The sequence below is a fragment of the Sminthopsis crassicaudata genome, chromosome 2 (genome assembly GCF_048593235.1).
Source record: "Sminthopsis crassicaudata isolate SCR6 chromosome 2, ASM4859323v1, whole genome shotgun sequence".
NCBI classification, from domain to species: Eukaryota; Metazoa; Chordata; class Mammalia; order Dasyuromorphia; family Dasyuridae; genus Sminthopsis; species Sminthopsis crassicaudata.
The window spans coordinates 221,587,968-221,614,043 of record NC_133618.1 but is presented as its reverse complement, the minus strand read 5'-3'; the positions used below and the strand labels follow the sequence as shown (position 1 = coordinate 221,614,043).

At 35.0% G+C, this 26,076-nt stretch overlaps 1 protein-coding gene across 1 annotated transcript in view; it reads right to left on the bottom strand.

Annotated features, from left to right (window-relative positions):
- The window catches only part of LOC141552720 (calpain-13-like), a 62,125-nt gene extending 36,261 nt beyond the window's left edge, over positions 1-25,864 (bottom strand). Inside the window, exons 1-7 of the mRNA XM_074284744.1 lie at positions 25,694-25,864; positions 22,455-22,530; positions 19,879-19,997; positions 10,373-10,515; positions 7,921-8,083; positions 5,307-5,375; positions 682-733 (exon numbers count right to left, since the gene is read on the bottom strand). Coding sequence (XP_074140845.1) covers positions 682-733; positions 5,307-5,375; positions 7,921-8,083; positions 10,373-10,515; positions 19,879-19,997; positions 22,455-22,530; positions 25,694-25,864 — 793 coding nt within the window. The remainder of the gene's footprint in view (positions 1-681; positions 734-5,306; positions 5,376-7,920; positions 8,084-10,372; positions 10,516-19,878; positions 19,998-22,454; positions 22,531-25,693) is intronic.
- Between the last annotated feature and the right edge of the window lie 212 nt (positions 25,865-26,076).

The following is a 26,076-nucleotide window of genomic DNA, read 5'->3' as shown; positions in this document are numbered from 1 at the left end:
ATTCTGGACATCTTTCACTCATCTCTGGAGATGTTAAACCTTATCAAAGTCCTTCCTAAAATGTGGTGCCCAGAAGCGAATTAAATATACATATAACACATATAACATATATATATATATTATATAAAGATGGAGCTTTTTATTGCTTTCCTATGGGGCTATATTCTCAAATAGATAGAGAAATAGATAAAGGGACATACACAGAGAGGAGAGGAGGAGGAGGAGGAGGAGGAGGAGGAGGAGGAGGAGGAGGAGGAGGAGGAGGAGGAGGAGGAGAGAAAGTGAGAGAGAGAAGCCTAGATGGAAAAGAGAGGAAAAAAAGTAAAGGAGGATGGATAGATAGAAGAGAGAAAGAGACAATAGTGAAAATGGAAGAAAAAGATAAGAAGACAGGAGAGTAGATAGAAGATAAGAAAAAGAGAAAAAAAAACCTGAGAGGGAGCATACACACCCTCCTACTCATATATGAAGCTATAATAAGAGAGAAGATGTGGCATATGTAACCCTGGACATACTTGATGAGAAAATTTGAATGGGTAATCATGGGGCAGAGAAACATCATGAGTTTTAGGAGGAAAGTATTCTTGAAAGGTCATGGTTTTCTTCCCAATGGTAGAAGCAAGATACGTTTTAAAAAATTCTCATACTTATCACTCCAAGCTCCTGTCCATTCTACTTTACCCCAAGGGTTCCACAAACGGATGAGTTTTTCTTGATGAGTACCCAAACTAACCTATGAAAAAAGAACAAAAAAGAAAAATAGAAATAGCAGAAAGGTGGGGATTATATCTTCAAGGATTAATTTAACTTCATTTGGCTACAGTCAAATTTTTTTTTAGTAAAATGAAGCAAGGGGGGAAATAATACATCTTATATAATTATAATATTATATGTAATATTATATATAATTATAATATATTACATGTAATTTATAATATAATATATAATTATATAATCATATTATAATATATATCTTCCTTATGATTGTGAGTTTAAATGAATTAAAGTGTAATCATTCTATCATTGTACATTGCCATGATATGTTATTGTCTTTACTGTTTTGTGATTTTACAAGAAGACAGTGATACACCGAGGAGGACTTGGAGAGGTGATTCACTGAGGGAAGGGGAAATGATCCCACACCAGGGAGACTAGAAAAACATCACTCCTGGATAGTGGAGAGGGGTAGGAAACATCATTCAAACCTTTAGAGAATAAGAAGAAAGACAATAATAGAGAAAAATCTGAAAAAAAAAAACCAAGGTAAATCCATCCCAATTGAAGAGTCTGAAGATTAAGAGAAGCACTAAGTACAAGGCCAAATGGTTGTTATTAGAAGGATGGTCTTGAGAAACTGGAGGCAAATTCTGAAACCAGAGGATAGGAATGGCAAATTCAAGGAATTATTTGGGTGCAATCTAAGGGATTCTACTGAGTCAGAATATCCAAGGGAACATTTTTCCTTTGGAGTCCAGATGAAAAAGACCTCTATGGGACAAAGAGAGTTGTAAATAACCAACTCTACTTTAGAGTTGGAGGGGAAGATGACTGAACAAACAAGGAGGATGTCAGTTCCAAATGATTTGCTGAAACATAGAGAAATGGGGACTCATGCTTTTTGCTGAAATCAAGCAAATTGAATCACATGGATCTGTGTACTTGTGATTTACCTAATCTTTATATAGATATTACCAGGGGATTTCTTCACACTGTGGCATAATATTTTGTACTTGTTTGACAACAAATGCTGTATTGAAGTTAGCAAGGAGTTTTAAGGGAAGAAAAAGGAAAATGCTGTTAATCCCAAGCCCATCATATTCTTTAGAGAAGAAATTTACCAAAAGTGGCAATGGAAGTTAGATAAGTCTTCTATTTGGTGGTTGCCTTCAAATTCTTTCAAAGTCAGTGACTATATATAGCCCAAAGGATAGAAGTAGGATTAAACTTTTGCTTAAATATAGTAAGCAATCATATGCTATCATTTATGGACCATCAAAAAAAGTCCCCTATCTCCAAACATGTCTGTGTGCTTGCCATATTAATTGAAATTCCTTCATTAGAGAGTCATTCTGATGAATTGAAATATATTTTCCTTCCTGAAATCATCACTTATGACCACATTTACATACATATAATATATAATATAATAAGTAAATACACAATTAGGTATTTTTAAAAACCATACATGAATTACTTAATTAAATTGTCTCCATGTGTTTAAAACTTGGTGCTACAGGAATAATAGTTGAGCCAAATTTTTGAGATCATCTATTCTAATCCCCCTATTTTATAGGTGAGGAATTTGGAAAATGGGAGGTGATAAAGAAACTGAAAATAGATTTGGAGAGGCTGCTTGAGAAAAACTTTGCTCAATTCACAATTTTCTTTCTAATTGGCTTGGGAAAAAGTTGTAGGTGTTTTTTGTTTGACATGATAGGTCCTTACTTCCACTGCCTAAGAATTACTTGTCCTGCTGTCTGAGGATCATTGGTGTAGTTGGTTAAAGATCCAGGCCCCAATTTTTCCTTGTCTTTTCTTTTCTCTGGTCAGCAAAATAATAGAGGGGCTCTCTGTGACTGGAGCACTTTCCTATATTGACTCTAACCCAAATTTCATGTCCTTGCATCATTTTCCCATAATTCCTCTGGAAACACTTCAGTGATTCAGATATGAGTATCCAAGTGCAAAGTTCTGTTATCTTTTTTGAGAAAAATGTGTTGTAATAAGTTTTGCAAATTTTTCCCTTTTTCTTTTGTTTATAATTTTCTCAATTTCATTCCTGAATGCTTTTAAGATGATTTAGTTTAGTATAGATTTCTTTATGTAAAGGTATCATTAACTTAACCAATCACCCATCCACCTCTACCTGGGCCCCATTTAAAGTGACAAATAATCATATTCTAACCCTGATGCCTCAATTAGGTGAAAACACCCCTATTCAGTCAATCAATAAAAGGCATTAAATGAATTAATCACAACTTCTAGGTTGTGATTGACTTGCAAATGAGAGTGGGAACTGGGATAGTAGTGCTAGTGCTTTAACTTCATTTAGATTGGCTTTACTTGTCACTGAATTTCTCTTCATTATGAGATAATACTGTTTAGAATCATCTATCATCCTTCTTTGTAAAGGATTGTTTATATTCTATAGATATGTATATGTATATATGTTTATGTGTATGTGTATATATACACATACATGCATACACACATACACACACATACACACACACACTTTGTTTACATAACCCAGCATTGTCTTTGGCAGCCATCCCTCTCCATTTGATAAGTGAAGGGCTGGGAGGCGGGGGAAGAAATGTAACAAGCATTTAATAAGCGCCCAGAGTGCCAGGCACTGTATTAAGTACTTTAGAAATATTATCTCATTTGATTTATCAAATGTTTTTTGACTAAAACACTTTCAATATTCCTTAAATCTTCTTGTGGCAATTTTACATTGGCGAAATTTCTGAATGAAATAATTATATTTGATATTGATATCACACACCTTTACATTTCTGTTAATATACATTTCTTAAAAATTATAACTTGGAGCTCATGATTTTATGTATACTCTTTTAAATTTTTATTTATTCACTGAATTTCTTTTGATGATACCAAATTTATAATTTAAACTATTTTTGAACCAAGAAAGAAAGAAATCATGTCCTAGTGAAATACTTAGCCAGATTTCCTCAAAACATAACTTATTGCTAAGGAACTGTATGAACACTGAGAGGAAGAAAGACTAATAGTTCAGAAAAATTCTGAAAACAAGACTAACTGAGCCATCCAATTATTCCCCAAATGCTCCAAGTAAGTGATTTTCTATGTTTGGTTAGAAGTGATAAAATAATAAAGAATATAAAAATAAAAAATAGTCATTCTATCTATGAATCTACCTATGGAGGAGAATAAGAAGGATTGAAGAATAAACAGGTACAACACATTTGTGAATGACCATAATCTTTTAATTTATCGGTTAGGGCCCTTTTTCAAATTATTAAAGCTACTCAAGAATAAGGCCATTGATTTTTCTCAAGAATTTGTTGCAGGGCTGGCAAAGGAGGCTAAAATTTTGTTAAGCTTTCTGTTGTGATAGTCTCTGGTGGAGAGTTGTATTGCTATCCAGTCTATGACTAATTAGCTCAGTTAGCTAAAGCCTGTAATTTATTGCTTCCAGACCGTGCATCTTGAAACATGCAAGTGAACTTTTTTCTATGACCATGTGATGCTTCCTTTACAGATAACTAGAAAAAGTCATTTATCTCCTCCAAATTTTAGTTTCTTCATTTATAAAATGAAAGGATTGGATTAGATTAGTACTAGAGATGACTTAAATCCACTATCATAGCTAGAGAAACTACTTATGATGGGTCAGAGAATCATAGATTTAGAACTGGAAGGGATCTCATCTCATCTAATGCATTAATTTTACAGAGAATAAAACTGAGATCCATTGTTGGGAAATTTATTTGTCAAAATGGGCAGACTATATGCATCTTCTATTTAATTTTAATTTAATTTAATTTAATTTAATTTTATTTTATTTTTATTTTTTTTATTTTTTATTTTTTTTTTTTGCTGAGGCAATTGGGGTTAAGTGACTTGCCCAGGATCACACAGCTAGGAAATGTTAAGTGTCTGAGACCAGATTTGAACTCAGATCCTCCTGACTTCAGGGCTGGTGCTCTTTCCACTGCACCACCTAGCTGCCCCCTCTATTTTATTTTTTGATTTGATGGGCAGGGCCAGGGATGGAAGATATTTGGCCTCTTAAAACAACTCTGGTAGAATTTTTGACTTTCTTCAAAGCTCAATTCAAAAAACTTATCAGCTGTTTGTCCATTCTCTCCTCCCCCAACTACCCCCAGAAATTATTTGCATTTAGTTTTTATATGTTGCTTATGCTGTGTATACATTCTCTCCATTATAAAGGAAGCTTTTTAAAGGCAAATATTCTTTCACTTTTGTCTTTGTCTCTCCAGTGTTCAGCAGTGCCTGAGAGAGGTGGGGTGATATGCTTGTTCATTTATAGTTAATTGTTTGATAAATATAAGAGATACTGGCTATTAGGAATATGAAGAAATTGAAACCTGGTGAATTGAAATTCTCACACAAGAAGGACACCGAGGAAAAACAAGGCAGAGGTGGTATTTGAACCCTGGTGCTCTTCTTCCAGAATCTTATAATAAACCTTTTGCTGAACCTGTCTTCTACTGTCATCCCCGACAGTGGTGAGGACCACTCCCCCACCTCAAGCCTTGCTTACTTCATCTACCAAAAGGAGAAGAGAGGGCTCTCACCTCTGCACTTCCAGTCACCGAATAGGCATGCTTATTCACTAGTCCCAAGCGTTCTACGTTGTTTGAATACTTCAAGAGAAAAAAAATAAGTGAGACAGTGTTTAGTTTCAGAATTGATTTGTTATACAGTAACACAAACAGGGAAACATATAAGCATATACAGAGTATCTCAAATGTGTAGTAGCATTTAAGCATTTGCATCTATACTGGCAGGATGATTTCCATTGATTAGTAACAGAACTAAAAGAAACTATGAATGTTCCTGTGGGCTTTTTACTATATAACCTCAATTGAATAATAAACTAGGCATCTCCTTTCAAACACACCACATGTCTTCATTCAACATTGGTCCAGAAAACAGATATTAAATGCCTAATGTGAAACAACCATTCTATTAGCTATCATGGAAGTCTAATAGAAGTGAAACATGGCCCTTATGTTCAAGGAGGTTTTTTTAATTTGTAAGAAAATTTAAAAAGTATGCAAAAATGGTGATGATGATTGGGTATTCCTATCTTTCCAGTTTGAAAGTGCTATGACTAATGGCAGGTTGAATCCCACTGCTAATCAGTATAAGAGTTTCAACCTGGTCCATCTCAGACCTGAATCAGTTTGTCCCCTTAAATTAGCTGATTGGTTTAGCTATTGTGGCTCAAACCACTTGCGTTTAAGAGATCTAGCATCCACGACCTTCATGGTATTAAGGATTAAAGGCATACACCATGTCTAGCATAAATAAACATTATACATTGTAACATGTAATAAGTATGAAAGAGAGGTACAAAATGTTACATTAGTCTAGAAGAGGGAAAGGTAATCACTGGCCAAGTAAGGGGTAGAGAGGAAAGGCTTTGTGGAGGGAATGGCATCTGAGCTGGGCTTCTAAACATGTAGAAAAAATAAAGAGGCCCTAGTCCTACTAGTTACTATTGCAGGGGATAGAGGAAGGAAGAAGAGGGAAAACTTTATAGAAACATGATATAGTGTATGTAAAAGTGACAAAGTGGGAAAACATAGGACATGTTCACCTAATGATAAAATGCAAAGAATCATAGAATTTCATAGCTGAGAGATATTTTAGGGGACATCTAATCCAACTCATACTGGGGAAAAAAATCACTATCACACCCAATAAATGATTATCCAATCTTCATTGCAAACTTCCAATAAGGACAAACATATCTTGAGGTAGCCCATTACACTATAATTTTTAGGAAGTTTTGCTGACATTAAGTTTGAATTTATATCTTTGCAAGTTCTAACCACTGCTTCTGGTTATGTGCTTTAGGATCAAATAAATTATAATTAATATCTCTTCTGTAAAATAAGCCTTTCAGGGCTTAAAGAACTGAAGCTCTTATTTGCTGAGATTTCCCTTCAAATTAAGTATTCCCCCATTTTCTCATAAAATCATTGTGTCTCTCTCCAGCATTTTCCAGCAGCCTCTGGTTATTCCTAAGACTTTTTCAGAGGATCTGTGAGAGCAAACTTATTTTTATAATAATATTAGGACATTAAAAATTTTAATATAGTAAATAGTGTTACATATAACCCACATGAATAAGAATTCTTTGAGAGGACTCTCAATAATTTTTAAGGAGTATCAAGGAGTCCAAAAAGTTTGAGAACCATTGGCCTGAGGAATATAGTCTTCTATTTTGGATAATCTAACCTGATTCCTTAAAGAGAATTATTCCTAGAGTAGATAAGAACAATTCATTCAGTTACTGTAGCTTGATTGAAGTCCTAGAAGAACATTTATGTCTCTCAGCTGTAATTCTCATACAGCAATGATCTCATTTCATAATATAGTTGCTCATGTAGCCTTATCAATTCAGGATAGATGTCATGTCTAGACAATAGATGTTTATCCTCATATCATTATAAGTGAATAAATTTTATCTTATCAATAAGATTCTTATTGAATTTGATTAACAAAAACAGCTCTCAGAGATTCTGGTCTCTGGAGAACTGACAAAACTGTTTTTGAAAATAAAAATCCTAGGTCTAACTCTGAAATCCAGAAGATCACACCAAGAGCAGCCTAGTTTTACTGGGAACTTTGGGGGCATGAGGAGGAGTTGGAGTTAAGTCTCCAAATATAGTATGTGGTCAGAAAATAAGACTTTCAATGTTAAGATAAGATTTCTTATTTACTCTATAGGTAGCCTTTTCCCTGGATTTTCATCAGGAAAGTAATATGATAAAAAGTACTAGTGATAGGAACTGCAGAGGCAAGTACCTGGAGCTGTGACATCAGTTTGGAAGCTGTCATAATCATTTTTGGACTGGATCTAAGATTGCCTTGGGGTATCCTGGTTAATAGGATAATAAGTTTAGAGATGGAAAGGAGCTCCAAGGCAATCTAAGCCAACTCTCCAATAACAGATGAAAAAACAGAGTTTCAGAGTGGTTTATGTAGTAAATGGCAGAGGTCTGGTTTGAACTCAGGCTCTGTAACTTAAGAGTCAATATTCATGTCATTATGTCATATGTGAAGATTTTTTTTGGGGGGGAAATAGCCTCTAATACAGGCTAGTACTTTAACTTTAGCAAGACAGGATGATGAGACAAAACAGTTGGTGAACATGGCACAACCGCACCTGATACTTACATCTACAAGCCCACATGTTATTAGTGAGTTATATTGCTCAGCCAGTTGCAAATTCTTAAAAAGGACTTCTTTTGGTGTGATTTCTATGGCCACCCCTCCTGTTAATTCCACCAGTGAGTCATTCATGTAGCCACTATGCAACTGGGAGTAGGAGCCATGTAGCCTGTCAAAGAGAAACTGGAATTAGTCATTAGACACTCAGAGTTCAGAAAAGAAATTTTACAGAATTGACTCATTAGTATTATACTCTTAGAGGAATCATGTCAGTGAATAGAAAGCGATTCAATTTTTGAAGATGATAATTTGAAGAGAAAATATTGATTTATATTAGTAGGGGGAAGGTTTCCTTATCTTCTCTATATCAATGAAATTACAGATCTGAGCCAAATGAAATATTCTCCAAGTAAATACTTATCCCATGTATTATTAAGCAAAACTCAAAAATTCTCAAGCTATGGTGATAAAGCCTATAAATTCAATTCAAATGAACAAATTATCAATTTATCAATTGAATATTTATTATATGTAGTAATAAACTTATTTTCTGCTAGGAGATATGAACAAAGATGAAAATATAAAAACTAATTTCAAAAGGGAAGGATTAGGGTATATGGGAGATTGGGAAAGGTGTCATGTAGGAACTAGACTTTTAAGGAAGACAAATTCTCTCTCTAAATATGTCTCTCTCTCTCTCTCTCTCTCTCTCTCTCTCTCTTCATATATATATATATATATATATATATATATATATATATACATATATAAGTATATGTATACACACGCACACATACACACATGCACATAATAGGAAAATGAGAAAGAAGAACATTCCAGACATAGGGGAATCACTTTCACAAAAGCCACAGAAGTGTCAAAGAGGATGATTTGTATAGTCAGAAGGTCATTTGGGCTAGGAAGTAGAGAGTATGAAAAGGGAATAATAAGAAGTAACATTGGCAAAGTGAGACAGATTGCAGAGGATTACAAATACTAGGCTAGATATTATCCTGGAAACAATAGGAAACCATAGAAGACTTTTGAGTAGCAAAATAATATAATCAGAAAAATTAGAGAAATCATGCTGCTATTTATATGGAAGACAGATTGGAGAGGGGAGATATTTTTGTATGCCAGGTAAGAAGTGATAAGGGTTGCAAACACTCTTTTCAATGCCCCAATTCCCTCTCTCTCAAGTCATTTCCTACAGACTTGGGGCTACTAGGTGGCATAGCGGATAGAGCACCAGCCCTGAAGTCAGGAGAACCTGAGTTCAAATCTGGCCTCAGACACTTAGCACTTTCTACCTGTATGACTCTGGGTGAGTCACTTAACCCCAATTGCCTCAGGGGGGAAAAGCAATGAGGGTATGAGTGAGAATAAGAGACTCTATGTGAGTACAGGGAAGGATACAGATGTAAGATGATATTCAGGTTAAATCAGTAAGACTTGGAAAATAACAGGGTATGGAGGTTTATGGAAAGAAAAAAGACCATTCCAAAGTTGTTCACATAAGTGGCTAGAAGAAAGATGATATTCCCCTCAGAAGAAGAGGCTTGTTTAGAGGAGGAGAGGACTTGAGAAACTATTCTGTTTTGAACAAGTTGAGTCTGAGTGTTTCTGGAATATCCTAGGGAATATGCTTAATAGGTAATTGGCCATTTGGGGTGGATGAAGCAGTTCAAGAAAGAGATTAAGGCTGGAAATATCAATTTGGGAAACTACCCCAGGATAATCATTGAACTTGTAGAAATTAATGAAATCCCTAGAGGATAGAGATAGAGTGTGTGTGTGTGTGTGTGTGTGTGTGTGTGTGTGTGTGTGTGTGTGTGTGTCCTATCTGATGAACTGTTCTCAGGAAGCCCTTTAGCTAGGACCACTAATTTCAGATGTCATTCAAGACTCTACCCTAGCTCTTCTCTATGTATACTATCTCATTTGGTGATCTCATCAGCTCCCATAAACTGATTTATCATTTTTATGAAGATAGTTTCCATATCTCTATATCTAATCTCTGTCTCTGTCTCTCTGTCTCTCTCTTTCTCTCCCCTTTCTTCCCCTCCCTCTCTACCCTCTCTATATGGGTAAAGTGCTAGATCTGGAGACAAAAAGTACTGAACTCAGATTCTGACCTTGACACTTTATTAGCTCTGTAACTTGGGATAAAATAGATTAATAAGTGCATTTTAAACAAAGAAAAGTCATTACCTGAGCTTCAAGGCATGAAATCTCAGTCCTGTTGTCAAAGAGAATTTTGCATTTGATATAGAGTCATAACAAATATTATTTTCAATGCCCCAGTTCCCTCTCTCTCTCTCAAGGCATGCCCTATAGACAGCAGATTTGCCTAAAGATTAATGCCATCTGGCAAGTCACAACTGGTACAGCTGGGTAAGCACACCCATCCAGGAAAGCAGAGAGAAGAGGAGAACTGGAAATTTCATAGAATGCTTACTTGGCATAAGCCTTCTCAAGCAAACAGGGCCAAAATTCATTGTTTCCACTTCGAGGACGAACAAAAAGAAAACCTCCCCTGTTTGATGTCACAGGGAGACGGTCATCCACCACCACATCTATCCACTGGTCACATTGCCAAAACTGAAAGAGAAGGGAGAAAATTCCCAATTAGAATGACCTTGATTTAAATTAAGCTCTGGTTCAAATAAAAGAATAATTGTTAAACTCTTAGTATAAGGTCTGATACATTATAAGTACTGTAAAAATTAGTTGCTGCTGCTGCTGCTGCTATACTACTAAGATTGCAGCTACTGCTGCTGCTGCTACTACTCCAACAATGATTGCCAACTCTATGTTACTTTGGCCATGTTCAATGACCTCTCTAAGTTTCAGATCAATATACTCTAACTAGTAGTTTGTTTTTGTATGCCAATGAGCTAAGAATGTTTTACATTAAAAAACAACAACAACAACAACAACAACAAACTATGATCTGCAGGCCAAATAATGTCTATTGCCTATTTTTCATGGCTCCTATTCTTCTTCCACCCCAAAGAAATATTGGTTTTTAACAACTTTTAAATTTTTTTTTGAGCTACAAATTCTCTTCTTTCTTCCAGCCCCTCCCACATCCATTCAGAAGACAAGCAATAAGATATTAATTTACATGAAAATCTTATAAAACATATTTCTATTTAATATTATTGCAATTGTTAAAAGAAAGAAAAATAAATTTAAAATACTTCATTTTCTGCTTAGAGTTTATCAGTTCTTTCTCTGGAGGTAGGTAACATATTTTATCATTAATTCTTCAGAATTATCTTGATTCATTGTACTCAGAATAATTTATTTTTTTTCACTGTTGATCATTGCTGTTAATATTGCTGTTGTACAGTAAATTCCTTGTTCTGCTCACTTCACTCTGCATCAATTCATGTAAGTTCCCAGGTTTTTCTGAATTGATCCCCTTTGTCATATCTTATAGCATAATAATAACCCACCACCATCATATATACAAATTGTTCAATTAATTGATGGACATCCCTTAAATCTCCACTTCTTTGCCATCAAAAGAAATTGCTATAAGTATTTTTGTACAAATGGGTTATTTCCCCTTTTCTTTGATTTCTTTGGGACACCAATCTTGTAGTAGTATTGCTGAGTCAAAAAGTATGCATAATTTTGTAGCTCTGACTATAGTTTCAAATTGTTTTCCAGAATGATTAGAACAGTCTGCAATTCCATCAATTGTACATTAATGTGCTTACTTTTCACATCCCTTTCAGCATTTATCATTTTCCTTTTTGTCATCTTAGCCAATCGAATAGGCATGAGATGGCACCTCAAAGCTTTTAAATTTGCAATCTCTAACCAGTAGTAATCTAGAGCATTTTTTTTCATATGATTATAGATAATCTTGATTTCTTCTTCTGAAAACTAACTGCTCATATCCTCTGACCACTTATCAATTGGAAATTCATTTTTATATAAATTTTACTCAGTAACCTATTAAATTGAGAAATGAAGCCTTTATCAGAGGAACTTACTGTAAAAATGATTTCCTATTTTCTTACTTTTCTTCTAATTTTCTCTGCACTAATTTAATTTGTGCTAAACTTTTTTTTAATTTTATGAAATCAAAATTATCCAATATACTTAATGTAATCCTCTCTATCACTTATTTGGTCATAAATTCTTCCCTCATGTATAGATCTGGAAGGTAAAAGTTTCCATGCTCCCCTACTTTGCTTATATTACATTTTATGTCTAAACCATGTACCCACTTTGAACTTACCCTGATAGATATGTGAAACGGTGACCTTACCTGATAGACATATAGATACCTAGTTTCTGTATGGCTCACTCTCTTAGCTCTACAATGGGCCATAGTTTACTAATTCCTACTTTTGAAGTCCTAGGTTTTGCATATTTAAAACAACTTACCAAAAGTTTATCCTATCCATCAATCAACAAGTATTTATTAAGCATTTACTCTATGGGGGTATTATATTAGTCATCAAGGATACAAAGAAAGGAGGCAAACAGTTCCTTTCTTCAAAAAGATATGCAAACAAACATATGTATGTGTGCATATTAACTTCATTATCCAGATTTTTGAGACGTCATGAAAACGAGATTCAGAAGTCCCAGTGGACTTCTGTAAATCACAATTCAAGGACAATGCGACTTTCCTGCCCAATACTCTCTCTTGCCTCCAAAATACATATACAGGGAGGAAGAACCTAGGTTCTAGATGGAGGACCATGATCTAAAAGGACTGAGGAAAAAATTCAGGAGTTCAATTCTGAAGAGAAGTAAGTACAGAATCATAATGGCAGTGAGGAGGAAGAAAGAAAAACTCATATAGGCTTTTTTTTTTTTATTTTTTTAAACAAAGGATGTGAAGACTAGAATCTGAGTATCAGGCTTAATTCCTAATGCCACAGTCTCTATTTATTAGAGAGGGGAAAATTCCACCTGATGGATATAGTTGGAATGTCTAGAAGCTGCATCTGATTATTATCACTTTTGTAGATACATGAAAGTATAATAATGTTTTAATACCCCTTGTCCTTTCATTTTGTCTGTCACTGGTAGGCTTCCTCTAGAATATTTTTTCTATTTCTTTAAACTGCTTCTAATTTCTGATTTTGTTCCATATTGGTCACAAATAATGCAATTCATGAGTGTTTATTATTTGCCTAAGTGGGGTTGCAATGGAGAAAGTCATGAATAATCTGGAATATACAAAATTGAAAAAAATGTCAGGGTGTTTTATTTTTCTTCTGTTATTTAAGGGCTGAACTGAAGGAGTGAATCTTAAGGGTTTGATTTTTATTAATAACTTCATATAACCTTTCCCCACCCTCAGACTAGCCATCTTTTCATTTCCAGCCTGGCTATGAATTTCCCAACACTATGTGTTGGGAATTTCTCAGTTATGCCTGGGACAGATATTCTTCTCTTCCTAACCCCCTTCAGGTTCCTTTCTTCATTTCCCTCCCATCTGATTGTAATTTTCTTGAGGACAGAATCTTGTCTTTCTTTTTTGATTTAATTTCTCCAGCATGTAGCAAGGTACCTGGCATATAATAGGAGCTTTATATATGTTTTTGACCAACTCTTATAAGTTCCTAAATAATATAAAAAGAAACACCATATGACTTCAAATCTTTACCCCAGGCTACAGAGCCAGGAATTTGCAAAATGCAAGAACCACAAAGCACTAGTATTTCAATGAAGTTTCTACCTATAGAATGAAGGTCAGAATAAAAGAGTAGCCCAAGGGATAGTCTTGTGACTAGGGCTATGCATTGAAAAGAGAATGGTGTCAGAAGAGTGGGAAGCATGGCCATGGCCATGCCCAGGAATTGGGTAATATTCAGAAAGTGGACAGAAGATAATGAATATTATTGCTTTTAGTAAAACCTCCCTAATAGCAATGTCTGTTGGTTACAAAAGTATATGCAAAATAGATATAAGATACATGAAAAGTGATTTTTATTGGGAAGGACAAACTGTGTTGAGAATCAGTTGAGAATCACTCTCCCATGAAATTTGCTGTGCTCAGTGAAGTTTCTAGATAGCACTATGCTTGAACTAATCCCTGAAAGAAATTAGGAATTCTAAAAGGTCATAGAGGAAAATAATAGAACCTAGGAATTAACTGCAGCCCATATAAATCTCATTGGATTGGTGTGAGAAAAGACCTTTAAGGCAGTTAGGTGGGCTAATGTATAAAGTACATGATTTAGTGGACTTGAGTTTGAATTCAGCCTCAGAACCTTAACTAGATATGACCTTGGGCAAGTCATTTAACCTCCTTCAACTTCAGTTTCCTCATCTGCAAAATGGGAATAATAATTGTATCTTCTTCACAAGAATCAAATAAGATAGTATACTGGATGCAGCCCACAGGGAGACCCAAGGCAGAGAGTTCTTGGTGTGTTGGGATAATCTAGTGGGAACCTCTTAACCAAAATACAGCAGAATTTGCTACTCTGTCCTGATTCAGAAGCTAGTAAATCAGCAGACCAGCTATGAGATCTGAAACACAACTACAGAAGGCAAATTGTGAGCCCCTGAATTACTTTCATAACAACCAGAAGTTGAACATGCTCACCCAGCATGGGGAGGAAGCTGGCAGTACCTGCCTCAGGACATCATGAAGCCAGCCTCCTGTAGAGGAAGCTTGGGACAATCTCCCCTTTGCCCTAAGAACAGACCTCAACCTTTTAAAATGAGCAAACAAACAAAAAACTCTGACCATCAACAGTTATTACAGAGACAAGGAAAAACTGACCTTAAATTCTGAAGACACTAAAGGCAAAATATCTCCAGATGAAGCATCAAAGGATGATATGAGTTGGTCTCCAACCCAAAAGGCTCTCTTAGAAGAATTCAAAAGAGAATTACAAGAAAAAATGGGGAAAGGAAATGAGAGCTTTGGAAAAGGAAACACAGAAATTGTCTGCATAAAACAACTCTTTAAAAAACAGGATTGGTGAAATGGAAAAAGAAAACAACTCCCTAAAAAAATAGAATTGGTAAAATGGGAAAAAAATCCAATGAACAAAACAACTCATTTAAAACGTTCAATTGACCAAATTCAAAAGAAGTAAAAAAAGATAACTGAAGGAAATAATTCACTAAAGCTATTAGAATCAAACAAATGGAAGAGAATGAATCAATGAGATATCAAGAACCATTCAAACAAAATCCTCCAAAAAAAATGAAAAAGAAAAAATAGAAAAAAAATGGACACTATCTCATTGGAAACACAACTGACCTGAAAAAATAGACCCACCAGAGATAATCTAAAATTATTGGACTATTTGAAAACCACAATAAAAGAAAGAGCTTAGACAAAATCTTTCAAGAAATCATCAAGGAAAACTGCCCTGATGTCTTAGAACCAGGGAGTAAAATAGCCATTGAAATAATCCATAGATCACCTCCTGAAAGAGATCCCAAAATGAAAACTCCAAGAAATATTGTAGCCAAATTCCAGAACTATGAGCCCAAAGAGAAAATACTGCAAGCTTCCAGAAAGAAACAAATCAAATATCAAGAAGACACAATCAGGACCTCCCAGGACCTAGCAACTTTCACATTAAAGGATCAAAGGAGCTGAAATATGATATTCTAGAGGGTGATGGGGCTTGGACTACAAGAATCAACTATTCAGCAAAATTAAGCACTATCTTTCAGAAGAAAAAAGTGGACATTCAATGAAAAAGGGTATTTTCAATTATTTTTGATGAAAAGACCAGAGCTGAACAGATAATATGATTTTCAAATACAGAGTATAAGAAAAGCATAAAAAGGTAGAAAGGAAGGAAAAAACTATATTTTTAAAGGTTAAACTGTTTTTATACCTATGTGGGAAGATGATATATTTAACTCTTGAGATTTGTATCTCTGTTATGGTTATGCTTAGAGGATACAGGTATAATTTTATTTTATTGTGATATATGAAAAAGAAACTAGTCATGGAAAAAGGACTGTACTGGAAGAAGAGCAAATGAGAATTAAAATGTAGTAAATTACATCACACGAAGAGGCAAAAATGACCTATTACAGTTGAGGGAAAGAAGAGAGAGGGATTGTGTAAAGCTTAATCTCATTAGATTTGGCTCAAAGAGAGACTATCAGACATATTTAGTTTAAAGCAAAAACTTTTCTCACTCTATAGGGAAGTAGGAGGGGAAAGGAGAACAAGGTGAGGAGATTACTAGAAGTGAGAATAGAAGTAGAAAGAGAGAGGGATATGAAAGGGGGAAGGGCTGTAAAAGGGGATAGCAGATTGAGGGAGGTGGTGGTCAAAATAAAAACACTGATGAAGAGGGAAAAGGAAAAAGGGAAGGGAAAGAGTAAAGTATAACTTGGAGAAAATAATATAGTAGGAAATAGTTAGAAGTTTTAACTATGCATGTGAATGGGATGAACTCTCCCATAAAGCTGATGTAGATAGCAAATGGGATTAAAAGCCAGACTCCTACAATGTGTTGCTTACAAGAAATACATTTAAAGAAGAGTGATGCATTCAGAGTAAAGGTAAAAGGCTGAAGCAGAATCTATTCAATTGAAGTAAAAAAAAGCAAAGAGAGTGATTATGGCCTCAAATCAAGCAAAAGCCAAGATAAATCTAGCTAAAAGAGATAAAGAAGGAAACGGAATCTTGTTAAATAGTACCATAAATAAAAAGTGATAGCAATACTCAATTTATTTCCACCAAGTGGTATGGTTTCCAGATAACTAGAAAAGTTAAGGAGCTACAACAAGAAATAGACAGTAAAATTATACTAGTGGAGGATCTCAAATTTACTCTGTCAGAACTAGATGAATAAAATCACAAAATAAACAAGAAAGAAGTTAGGGAGGTAAATAGAATTTTTAAAAAGTTAGGTATGATATACTTTTGGAGAAAATGGAATGGGGACAGAAAGGAATATACTTTTTCCTGGGCAGCACATAAAATCTACAAAAAAATTGACTATGTATTAGGGCATAAAATTCTCAAAATCAAATGGAGAAAAAGAGGAATAGGAAATACATCCTTTTCAAATCATGATGCAATAAAAATTATATGTAATAAAGGGCCAGGGAATAATAGACCAAAAATTAATTGGAAACTAAATAATCTCATGCTTAGAAATGAAAATTAAGACAATTCTGAGATACCACTACACATCTCTCAAATTGACTAAAATGACAGGAAAAGATAATGATAAATATTGGAGGGGATGGGGGAAAACTGGGACAATAATACATTGTTGGTGGAGTTGTGAACTGATCCAACCATTCTGGAGAGCAATTTGGAACTATGCCCAAAAGTCTATCCAATTGTGCATACCCTTTGATTCAGCAAGCAGTGTCTCAACTCAGTCTGTATTCCAAAGAGATAATAAAAAAAGGGAAAAGGACCTACATGTGGAAAAATGTTTGTGGCAGCCCTTTTTGTAGTTGTAAGGAAATGAAAACTGAATAGCTGTCCATGGCTGAATAAGTTACGGTATTATTCTATAAGAAACAATAAGAAGGATGATTTCCAGAAAGACCTGGAGAGATTTATATGAACTTATGCTAAATGAAGTGAACAGAACCAAGAGAACATTGCACACAGCAATAAGGAGATTATGTGATGTTCTATTCTAATGGGCTTAGCTCTTTTCAACAATGAGGTGATTCAGGACAATCCCAATAGATTTATGAGGGAGAGAGCCAGAGAGAGAACTATGGGGAAGATCACAAAATAATATTTTCACCTTTTTTGTTGTTCTTTGCTGCCTTTTCGTTTTCTCATTTTTTCTTTTTTATCTGATTTTTCTTGTGCAGCAAGAAGATATGCATAGAGGAATTGCACATGTTTAATATATACTGGATTGCTTTCTGTCTAGGGAAGGGGTGAGTGAAAGGAGTGAGAGAGGTTTGGAACACAGGGGAGGGATGAGTGCTGAGAACTATTTTGCATGTGTTTTGAAAATGAAAGGCAATTGTTCAAAAAAAAAAAGTGCCTAAGGGAAAAAATCAAAAAGATGTCCTGCCTTCTCAGGGTTTGTCTGCTATGTGTAGGGCGGAGTGAGAGGGTGGGAAGGGGGAATTAAAATGGCACCTCATTCAGGGAGACAAAACTTGGCAAAGGTCAGAATATCAAAGAAAACACTCGAGAAGGAATGATTTTAGAGGGCAATAACCCTCAAGAGAAAGGATGCCATACCAAGACTTTGCCTGTTACTCAGAAAAGGAGAGTTAAGGGAAAAAAAATTACTTCTGGATTCCCAAGTGCCTTATCCTAGATTTCCCCACTGAGAGAATGTAAAATCAAGGAGTCAACTCCAAAGCAATATATTTCTACAAGAAAGTCATCTACAGAAGATTAAAAAAGAATGGTTTAGGAATTCTAAATAGGGAGAAGCTTGGAATTATGATACTGGATTAGAAAACATGGAAAGACAGTCCAAGAAACTAATAGTTAATTATAGAAAAACAAGTTCAGTGTTTCAATAATAGTTAATTATAGAAAAACAAGTTCAGTGTTTCAATTTTTTTCAGTATGAAAGAAACTCAATTTCAGTTCAGTCCTCCTCCCAAAACAGTGTCTATAGAAAATTGTTTTTATAAACATGGTAGAGTTGGAAAGTGCTTCAAATGGCTTTCAGACCTAATTAAACATAGCAGAATTTCTATGGTATAGAAACTTATGTTTAATAAATATAAGAAATCTTTCAATTACCACTCAAAACTTAATCATTACTATAGTATATGTTCTTAAGAAAAACCTAATGAGTGTGGCAAAACCTTTTACATCACTTCATGCTTTACTATATGTGGAGGAATTCATTCTGGAGAGAAATCTAAATGTAAAAAATGTGAGAAACCTTTCAACCAGCAGGGACATTTAATAGATCTAGTAGAATTCATACTGGACATGAACTTTTTTCAGTGCTATTTATTTTACATTAAAATATCTTCACAGGTTCAAGCACCTATAAAACATTAAACAGTCATACTGACTGAACAATTGGATTTGGGGCAATACAATCTTTTATAACCAGAGAAAATAAAAGAGTAGCAGGCAAGATCTAGGGAAGCGTGGATTGAGATGCTGAAATTGTTTGGACAAAGGTTGCTTAAAGATGCTAACTGGACAAATTCAGAGCTTAGACAAAACCAAGGGAACTTCAGCTTCACATCATTCTATGCAAACAAGACAGTTTGGGATTTTTCATTTTCTTGATAATGGGGACCAAATTAACTCTGTCAAAGTCCACATCCTAAATACTAGCCACTATTATTATCTCAGTCTTTGTCTCTCTCAATGTTTTTTCTCCCCCCTCCCTCCCTCCTACTCTCCTAAATGTTTCTTATTCCCTGAGTTGTTCGTGCCTTTTTTCCTGAATAACTTTCTCTTTCTTATGACTTTATTCTGTATTTACATCTTGTAAATTTTTTATATTCCACCTATGTGGAATTCCACAGTGAATGTGAATTCACTGAGAGCAAGACCTGTCCCGCTGTCATATTTGTACTATCAACAGCAAACATAGTTCCTGCCACATCATATTTTAAAAATCCATATTGATATAAAAAAAAGCAAGTGTTAGGGACAGCAAAGTGATGTAAGAGAGTGCCTAGCCTATTGCCTTTCACAATTGGAAGGGACCCATGAAATTATATAGTTCACCACATCATAGTTTCTGTTTCCTGCCTTTCCTTGTATCCTTGTAAAATTGTAAAATGCAGTACTTAATAAATGCCAGTTGACTAACTGACTGACTACTATATACAGGATTTGTTCATTCAGTTTTTGTCTGAAGAACTTCAAGGAAAGAATGCCTAGTACCTTCTGAAAAAAGCTAGTAAATATCAATGTTTCCTAATCCAAGTCAAACATTCTATTCACTGTGCCACTAGCTATCTATCATATTATGAATGTCTTTAAATACTCTACTATTTTTCAATGGCCACTTTATTATAAGACAAGCACCAGGATATACATACCTTGAAATGGAAAATTCCTGCATATTCTTGTGTGAAGCTTTGGTTTGTTGGAATGATATTTTCCAGAAGTTTTGGTTTGTGGGTTAAAGAGCCCAGTGCTGCTAGAAACCAGCAGTCACCTGTCAAAAGACATAGAAAAATTACTTGTAGAATCTAATCTCAAGGATTAGAAGGCAACTCAAAGGTCACCTACTCCAACCTGTACCTGACCAAGAATTCCCTTGACAACATCTCCAACAAATAGTTATTCAGCCTCTCTTGGATGTATTCCCAGTGATCACAGAGACCTAATTATTTCTTAAAATAGCTCATTCCATTCCTGAACGGCTTCATTAACTGGAAGGTCTCTCATCACACTGATTTAACCTGAAACATCACCCTGTCATAGGAATGATGTATCATAAATTTTTCATTCCTTTCTGTAAAAATTTTAAGAAATAAATCTAAGAAGGACTTTAGAAACTATCCAAATCTCTCAATTTATAGACAAGGAAATAGAAGCTCAGAAATGCTGATTGAATTACTCAGGGTCACATAGGCAGTATGTGGCAGGATCAAAATTGAAACTAAGGTGTTCTGATTGCAAATTCAGTGCTGTTCCTAGGGGACTACTCCTCTTATACCACAATACCTTTCTTAAACACATGATCCTATAGTTCATCTCTGACTGTATAATTGGATGAATTTTGGGATAAATATTAGTTGTCCATGTCCAGGAAAAACCGAAAAGAGGGTGATGGTTAGTCAGATTCAGCCCTCAAGAAGAGATAAGTGAGTCACACCATTTCCAGGGAGTGAATATATCTGTCATACCCAAAGAACCTCAGTTTACTGCTTTAGCTTAAAATGCAACTGAGCTTTTCATGGTATCAATGAATCAATACAATTTATTAAGCATCTACTCGGTAGTAAATTTCAGAACCATGTAAGATACCAAGATATATTCTCTCCTGCCAGTGCAAAGTACTTAATATTGTTCTTTTGTGACATTCTGATTCCTCCTTTGCAAAACTGCTATAATTCTAAGGAACTAGCTTCCCTAATACTTCACTTCCCACAAGACACCCCATTTGCTGCTTTTTCTGGATCTGCTTTTCCCAAGAATCAACTTATGCTCCTAACTTTTCTTTTGTTTCTATTTTATCTGAATTCCCTTTTTGCAAATTCTTCTTAATATCTTGCCATTCAAATGACCTAAAATTTTGGCAGTATAAAAGAATCACCAATGTGTGAACTCCCTCTTCCAAAAGACATTTTGAAACTAATTTTAACATAAACCTAATTTCTCTGCCTTCCAACACCCCCTTTCTTGGAAAAAAGAAAAAGAAAAGAAAATCTCTTTAACAAATATTAGTTGAGCAAAAGAAAGTCCTGTATTGGACATGTCCAAAAATATAACTGTATTCTATTCAGGTCAGAGCATATCTGAAATATTGTACTCAATTCTAGATGTCTTACTTATGATGAATATTCATGAATTGGAAAACTTTGAGAGGAAGGCAACTAGGAAGGCAAAGATCTCATGATAATCAATTGAGAAATTGGAGAAAGTCTTTTCTGGAGTAAAGAAGGCTGTAGAAGAACATAAGAGTTGTATTTAAGTATCTGAAGAATTATTGTGTGCGATAAGTTCTTTTCAGGAGTAAGCTACTAAGCCCTCCTCATAGTGCCTTTCTTCTAAGCATCTTTCTCCTTATTCTGGCTAATTCTGGTTAGTTTAATCATATGCTCTCCCAACTCTATTTCATATTTACCATTCCTTGTGTCTATTGTATCCCTTTATTTGATTTGTAAACTATTCCCCTAAATAAATCTGTTTTGCAAAAGGAAAAAATAAAGAATTATTGTGTGAAAAAGAGATTCAATAAAAAGTAGGTAAAACTAGTAAAAAAATATTTTCTACTCATTACCCTTGTGCATTTAGACCCTTTGAAATCAGGAAATACTTCATAAAAATGGGAAGTCTCAATAAATAGAAGCTCTAAGGATTCAAGGAAAGGTCCTGTCTTCAGGGATTATATATTTTAATGGAGGAAGTATATAACCAGATATAAAACTGGTTTTGTACAAAATATATAGAATAGATGGAAGGCAGCCTCAGGGAATGAGAAAAGGCCTCCTGTAGAAGACGAAATTGAAACTGGGACCTGGAGGAATTCAGGAAAGAAATAAAGAGGAGGGAAAGTATCCTGAATATGAAGATATGACAATTGCAAAGGCATAGAGATAAGAATTCCATTGTTGTTTTGAAGGCATAGCAAGATGGCTAATATAGCAGATTTGTGGTGTGTGGAGAGGAGGAAAGTATAAAAAGACTGAAAAAATAAGAATAATTAAATCTATACTAGCCATTGAGGGAGAACAGGCTTTAGCAATTATCTCAAGTCTCTTCAAGATCAGAATCTTTGTTTCTAATGAGCCTTTGCTTTCTTGGATCACCTGCACATCTTTTGTTGCAGGGATGCTCTAATCAGAGGGTAGATTTGAGAAGAAAATTCTACCAGTCCAACATGATGGCTACTATGTGGCTATGGCTTCAGAATCTGTACCTGGGAAAGAAAATGCCCTCATCTTACCAGCAGATCCTTGTTGAAGATCAAACTTGCTCATACCATTCAGAATAAAGTTAGGGGTCTTGTATTTCATTATATCCTTAAAAAGGAAAAAGAAAAAGTCATGATTATGATTTTTTCCTACCATTATGACCTGGTGAAATGTTTTTGAGGTCTGAGATTATTTTTAGCTAAGTGTTTAAAATTTCATTTGAGAACTTTTAGCTCAATCCTCAAATTTTGCCTTTAATCAATCAATTAATAAACATTTACTATGTACCTACTATGTTCCAGGCCCATATGCTGAGGATTCCAACAAATGCCACTTAATAATTATTGAACAAACTGGCAGCCCAAGGTTAAGTAATATTCAGGTGCTCGAAGAATCTGTATCCTTATGTAGTATCTTGTGAACAAAAGAGTTGCTTTTTATAGATTAAAAAACTAAGTAAATAGTACTAATTAAATAACATTTATTAGTACAGATTTATAAAAATTACTAGAAATAAGACATTTAAACCCAGCAAATAATTATTAAGGCTACCATGGATGAAGTACTGTGAAAGGTACTGACTATTTAACATGAAGAAATATTCAGTGCTCTGTCATGTGGCTGCCTTCTTGTATTGGTGAATTCCAATGGGGAATTCCATTTTGGAGAATGGCTTAAGCTAACCAGCCTTCCCTTCCCTACTGGTTTCTGCTAATCACTTTCATAAACCTGACATCGTGATAGCCTCCACTCCTCCCCAACTTGTGTAAGCTCCCCTCTCCCAATTCCTTTATAACTCTCTTTCTCATGTCTTCCTTGAGTAGCATGTATGCTTATTGAAGGCAGGGTTTATATTTCTTCTTTGTCTGAATATGTATCCCCTGATAATGTTTGGCACACAGTAAGCACCTAAGAAATACTTATTGCCTTGCCTTGTCTTACCTCCTTTCAAGGACCTTATGATCTAAAAGGAGAACAGATTTCAGAAACATGGAGATCTTACATTGATTCAAAGGTCATTTGCATAAGACTCTCCTCATTGGTGGACTTTAGTTATTATGAAAATCCTATGAAACAGTATTTGTAGCATACTCTATAATGTTGCTGTTATTTCACATTACTACTCTTCATATACTTTCTATTCCAGGCAAATTAGCTACTTTGCTACTCCCCAGGCTCAACATTTTATCACCCATCTGCACCACTATACAGGTTGGTTCCCACTCCTGGAATCTGTCTCTATTCCCCTTTATCTCTTGGAATCCCTTGATCTTTTGAAGTTTCAGCTCATAAGAGCATTTTGTACAGAAAGCTTTTCTCATCTCTCCTACTTCTTAGTGTTACTGTCTCCTCAAATTGCCACATGGATATTTATCTGTTTACAGTTTTATGCCCCCAGATACTACTCCTCTTGTGGAGAGGATTGCATGACCTGATTGTATAAGAATAAAGATGACATGTAATAGAAGTGCCTTGGAGAGACTTTGAGAATGAGTACATATCATATAACTGGTTCCAATTTGGTACATATAGTTCTTTGATTGTCTGTGAAGGCATTCAAAAGGATACTAGTCAACCTCTGCTTCTTTCTTGGTGGATCTCTGCTCTTGATTTATGCCTTTTCAGATGGCTTCCTATGAGAGACAGTGTTGCTATTGCACAGGTAATGGACCCTTTCCCTGTGAGTCCCATATAAGGTCCTGTGAAAATGAATTTCAGTCTTTTGCTTTTTTTTTTTAATTGTAGGTGAAGGTTTTTAATCTGGAGGTTCTATGTGAATTTCAAAATATTAAGAAAACAAGTCTCTGAGAATCAGATCATTGAGGCTTCCTAGCTTCTTAACATCCTAGAATCCCATATAGGATTCTGGAAGTTGGCTTCATGTAGTTTTTTTCAGCCTTACAATAAGGTATTGAGATGTGAGGACCTCATGGGGGACTCATTAGATAACAATATTATATTTAATCAAAAATTTGGCAGTTCCAAGCTTCTTAAGAAACTGCTAAATCTGAGTCCATTCTCCCCAAATATTAATGTTATATGGGAGGTGGTGAGGGAGTAGCCCTCAAAATGTTGTCAAGAAAATGTTTGTACTTTTGTTATTGTTCTATCTTCAAAGTAAATATTCCTTTTAAAAAGCTAATTGATATTTAGTGGTTCAGTCACATTGAGTGACATTTAACTGGCATTAGTCACTGACTAGTATCTAACAGTGAGAGGAGTACAACCAGTGATGGCTTGAATCAATTGTATTAGAGAAGAGATTTGTCCCCCCTGAAAGTACCCCTTAGGACTCCAAAGGGGATATATAAATGCCTGACTCTGAGATAGTGGGCCAATGTGCTACTAAGCATTTTGATGAAGGAGTTGTTTTTAAGCTGCATTCGTATTCCTAAATGTAGCACATTGGCTTGCCCATGGTATTTAGGGACCAAACATATATTAAACACTTAATGAATGCTTATTAATTTGACTTTTTGAGTAAGAGGTTAATGATTTTGGGGTAGATTCTATTGGTGAGCAAACAACCTTTCCATGTTGCACTTTTGATGATAGACACTATGGATTCATAGGGGAAACATTGTATAGTGGAAAGATGGCTGGACCTGGAGACAGCAAAGACCTGGATTGGAAACCCACCTTAGACACCATGACCATGAGCTAGTCACTTAAACTTTCTTTGCTTGCTTTTTCTCTTCTACATAATGGGAACAATAATATCTGTATACCTACCCAACAGGATTATTTATCAACTTAAGAGAAAGTCTCAAGCAATTTAAAGTTTTAATAATTAAAATTTTATTAAGGCTATTGGAGCATCATACGTATGTGTGTATGTCTCACTTTCCCCAGAAGGGCTATTAAAAAATTAGATAAATCCTCCTTCACTTCTCAATCTATGATTCTCTGATATGAGAGGAATCACCATTATCATAAACTGTCAAATAGTCTTTTAGCCTTCAATTAAATGTCTGCACTGAGAGGAAACCTAGTACTATTAAAGGTATCCCATTCTCTTTTTGGGCAGCTCTAGTGATTGGGGAACTTTTCCATATATATTGCAAATTCTCCTCATTACTACTAGTTCTGTTCACTAGAACACATCTAATGCCTCTTCTATGTGAGTAAATCACATAGAGGATCTTAAAAGTTAATTATGTCCCCCAAATTTTTTCCTCTCTAAACTGACCACTTGAGTTCCTCCAACACATTCACATTAACTCATCTTGGTACTCTTCTGCTTAATCTTATCAATAATGCTCAAACTCACCTTTGGTCTCTTCCATTCAGGGCTTGTAATGTCTTTATCATTCAGGAGTTTCTGCCCTATAGCTCTGTCATTGGCTGGGAACATGTCATCTTCGAATAGTTGGCCTCTCCTTAAACAGTCATTCCTCAAAGAGATGAAGTCTTGGTTTTTGAATTTCACAATGCTGTCCATGGTGTTGGAATATTGTGCTTACCCTGCTCTGGTAAAAAAGAAAGAATTTTTATGAGAATGAATCACCTATTCTTTCATGGTTTATTCTGGCTTATTCCATGTATATGAAAATTTTCATTTAATGCTGTCTTCAACATGCCAAGAGGACTTTGTGAACCTAATCAAAGAAGTGTGTCTACTGGGGGACTGAGATACTTTTACAAGGAGTGCCT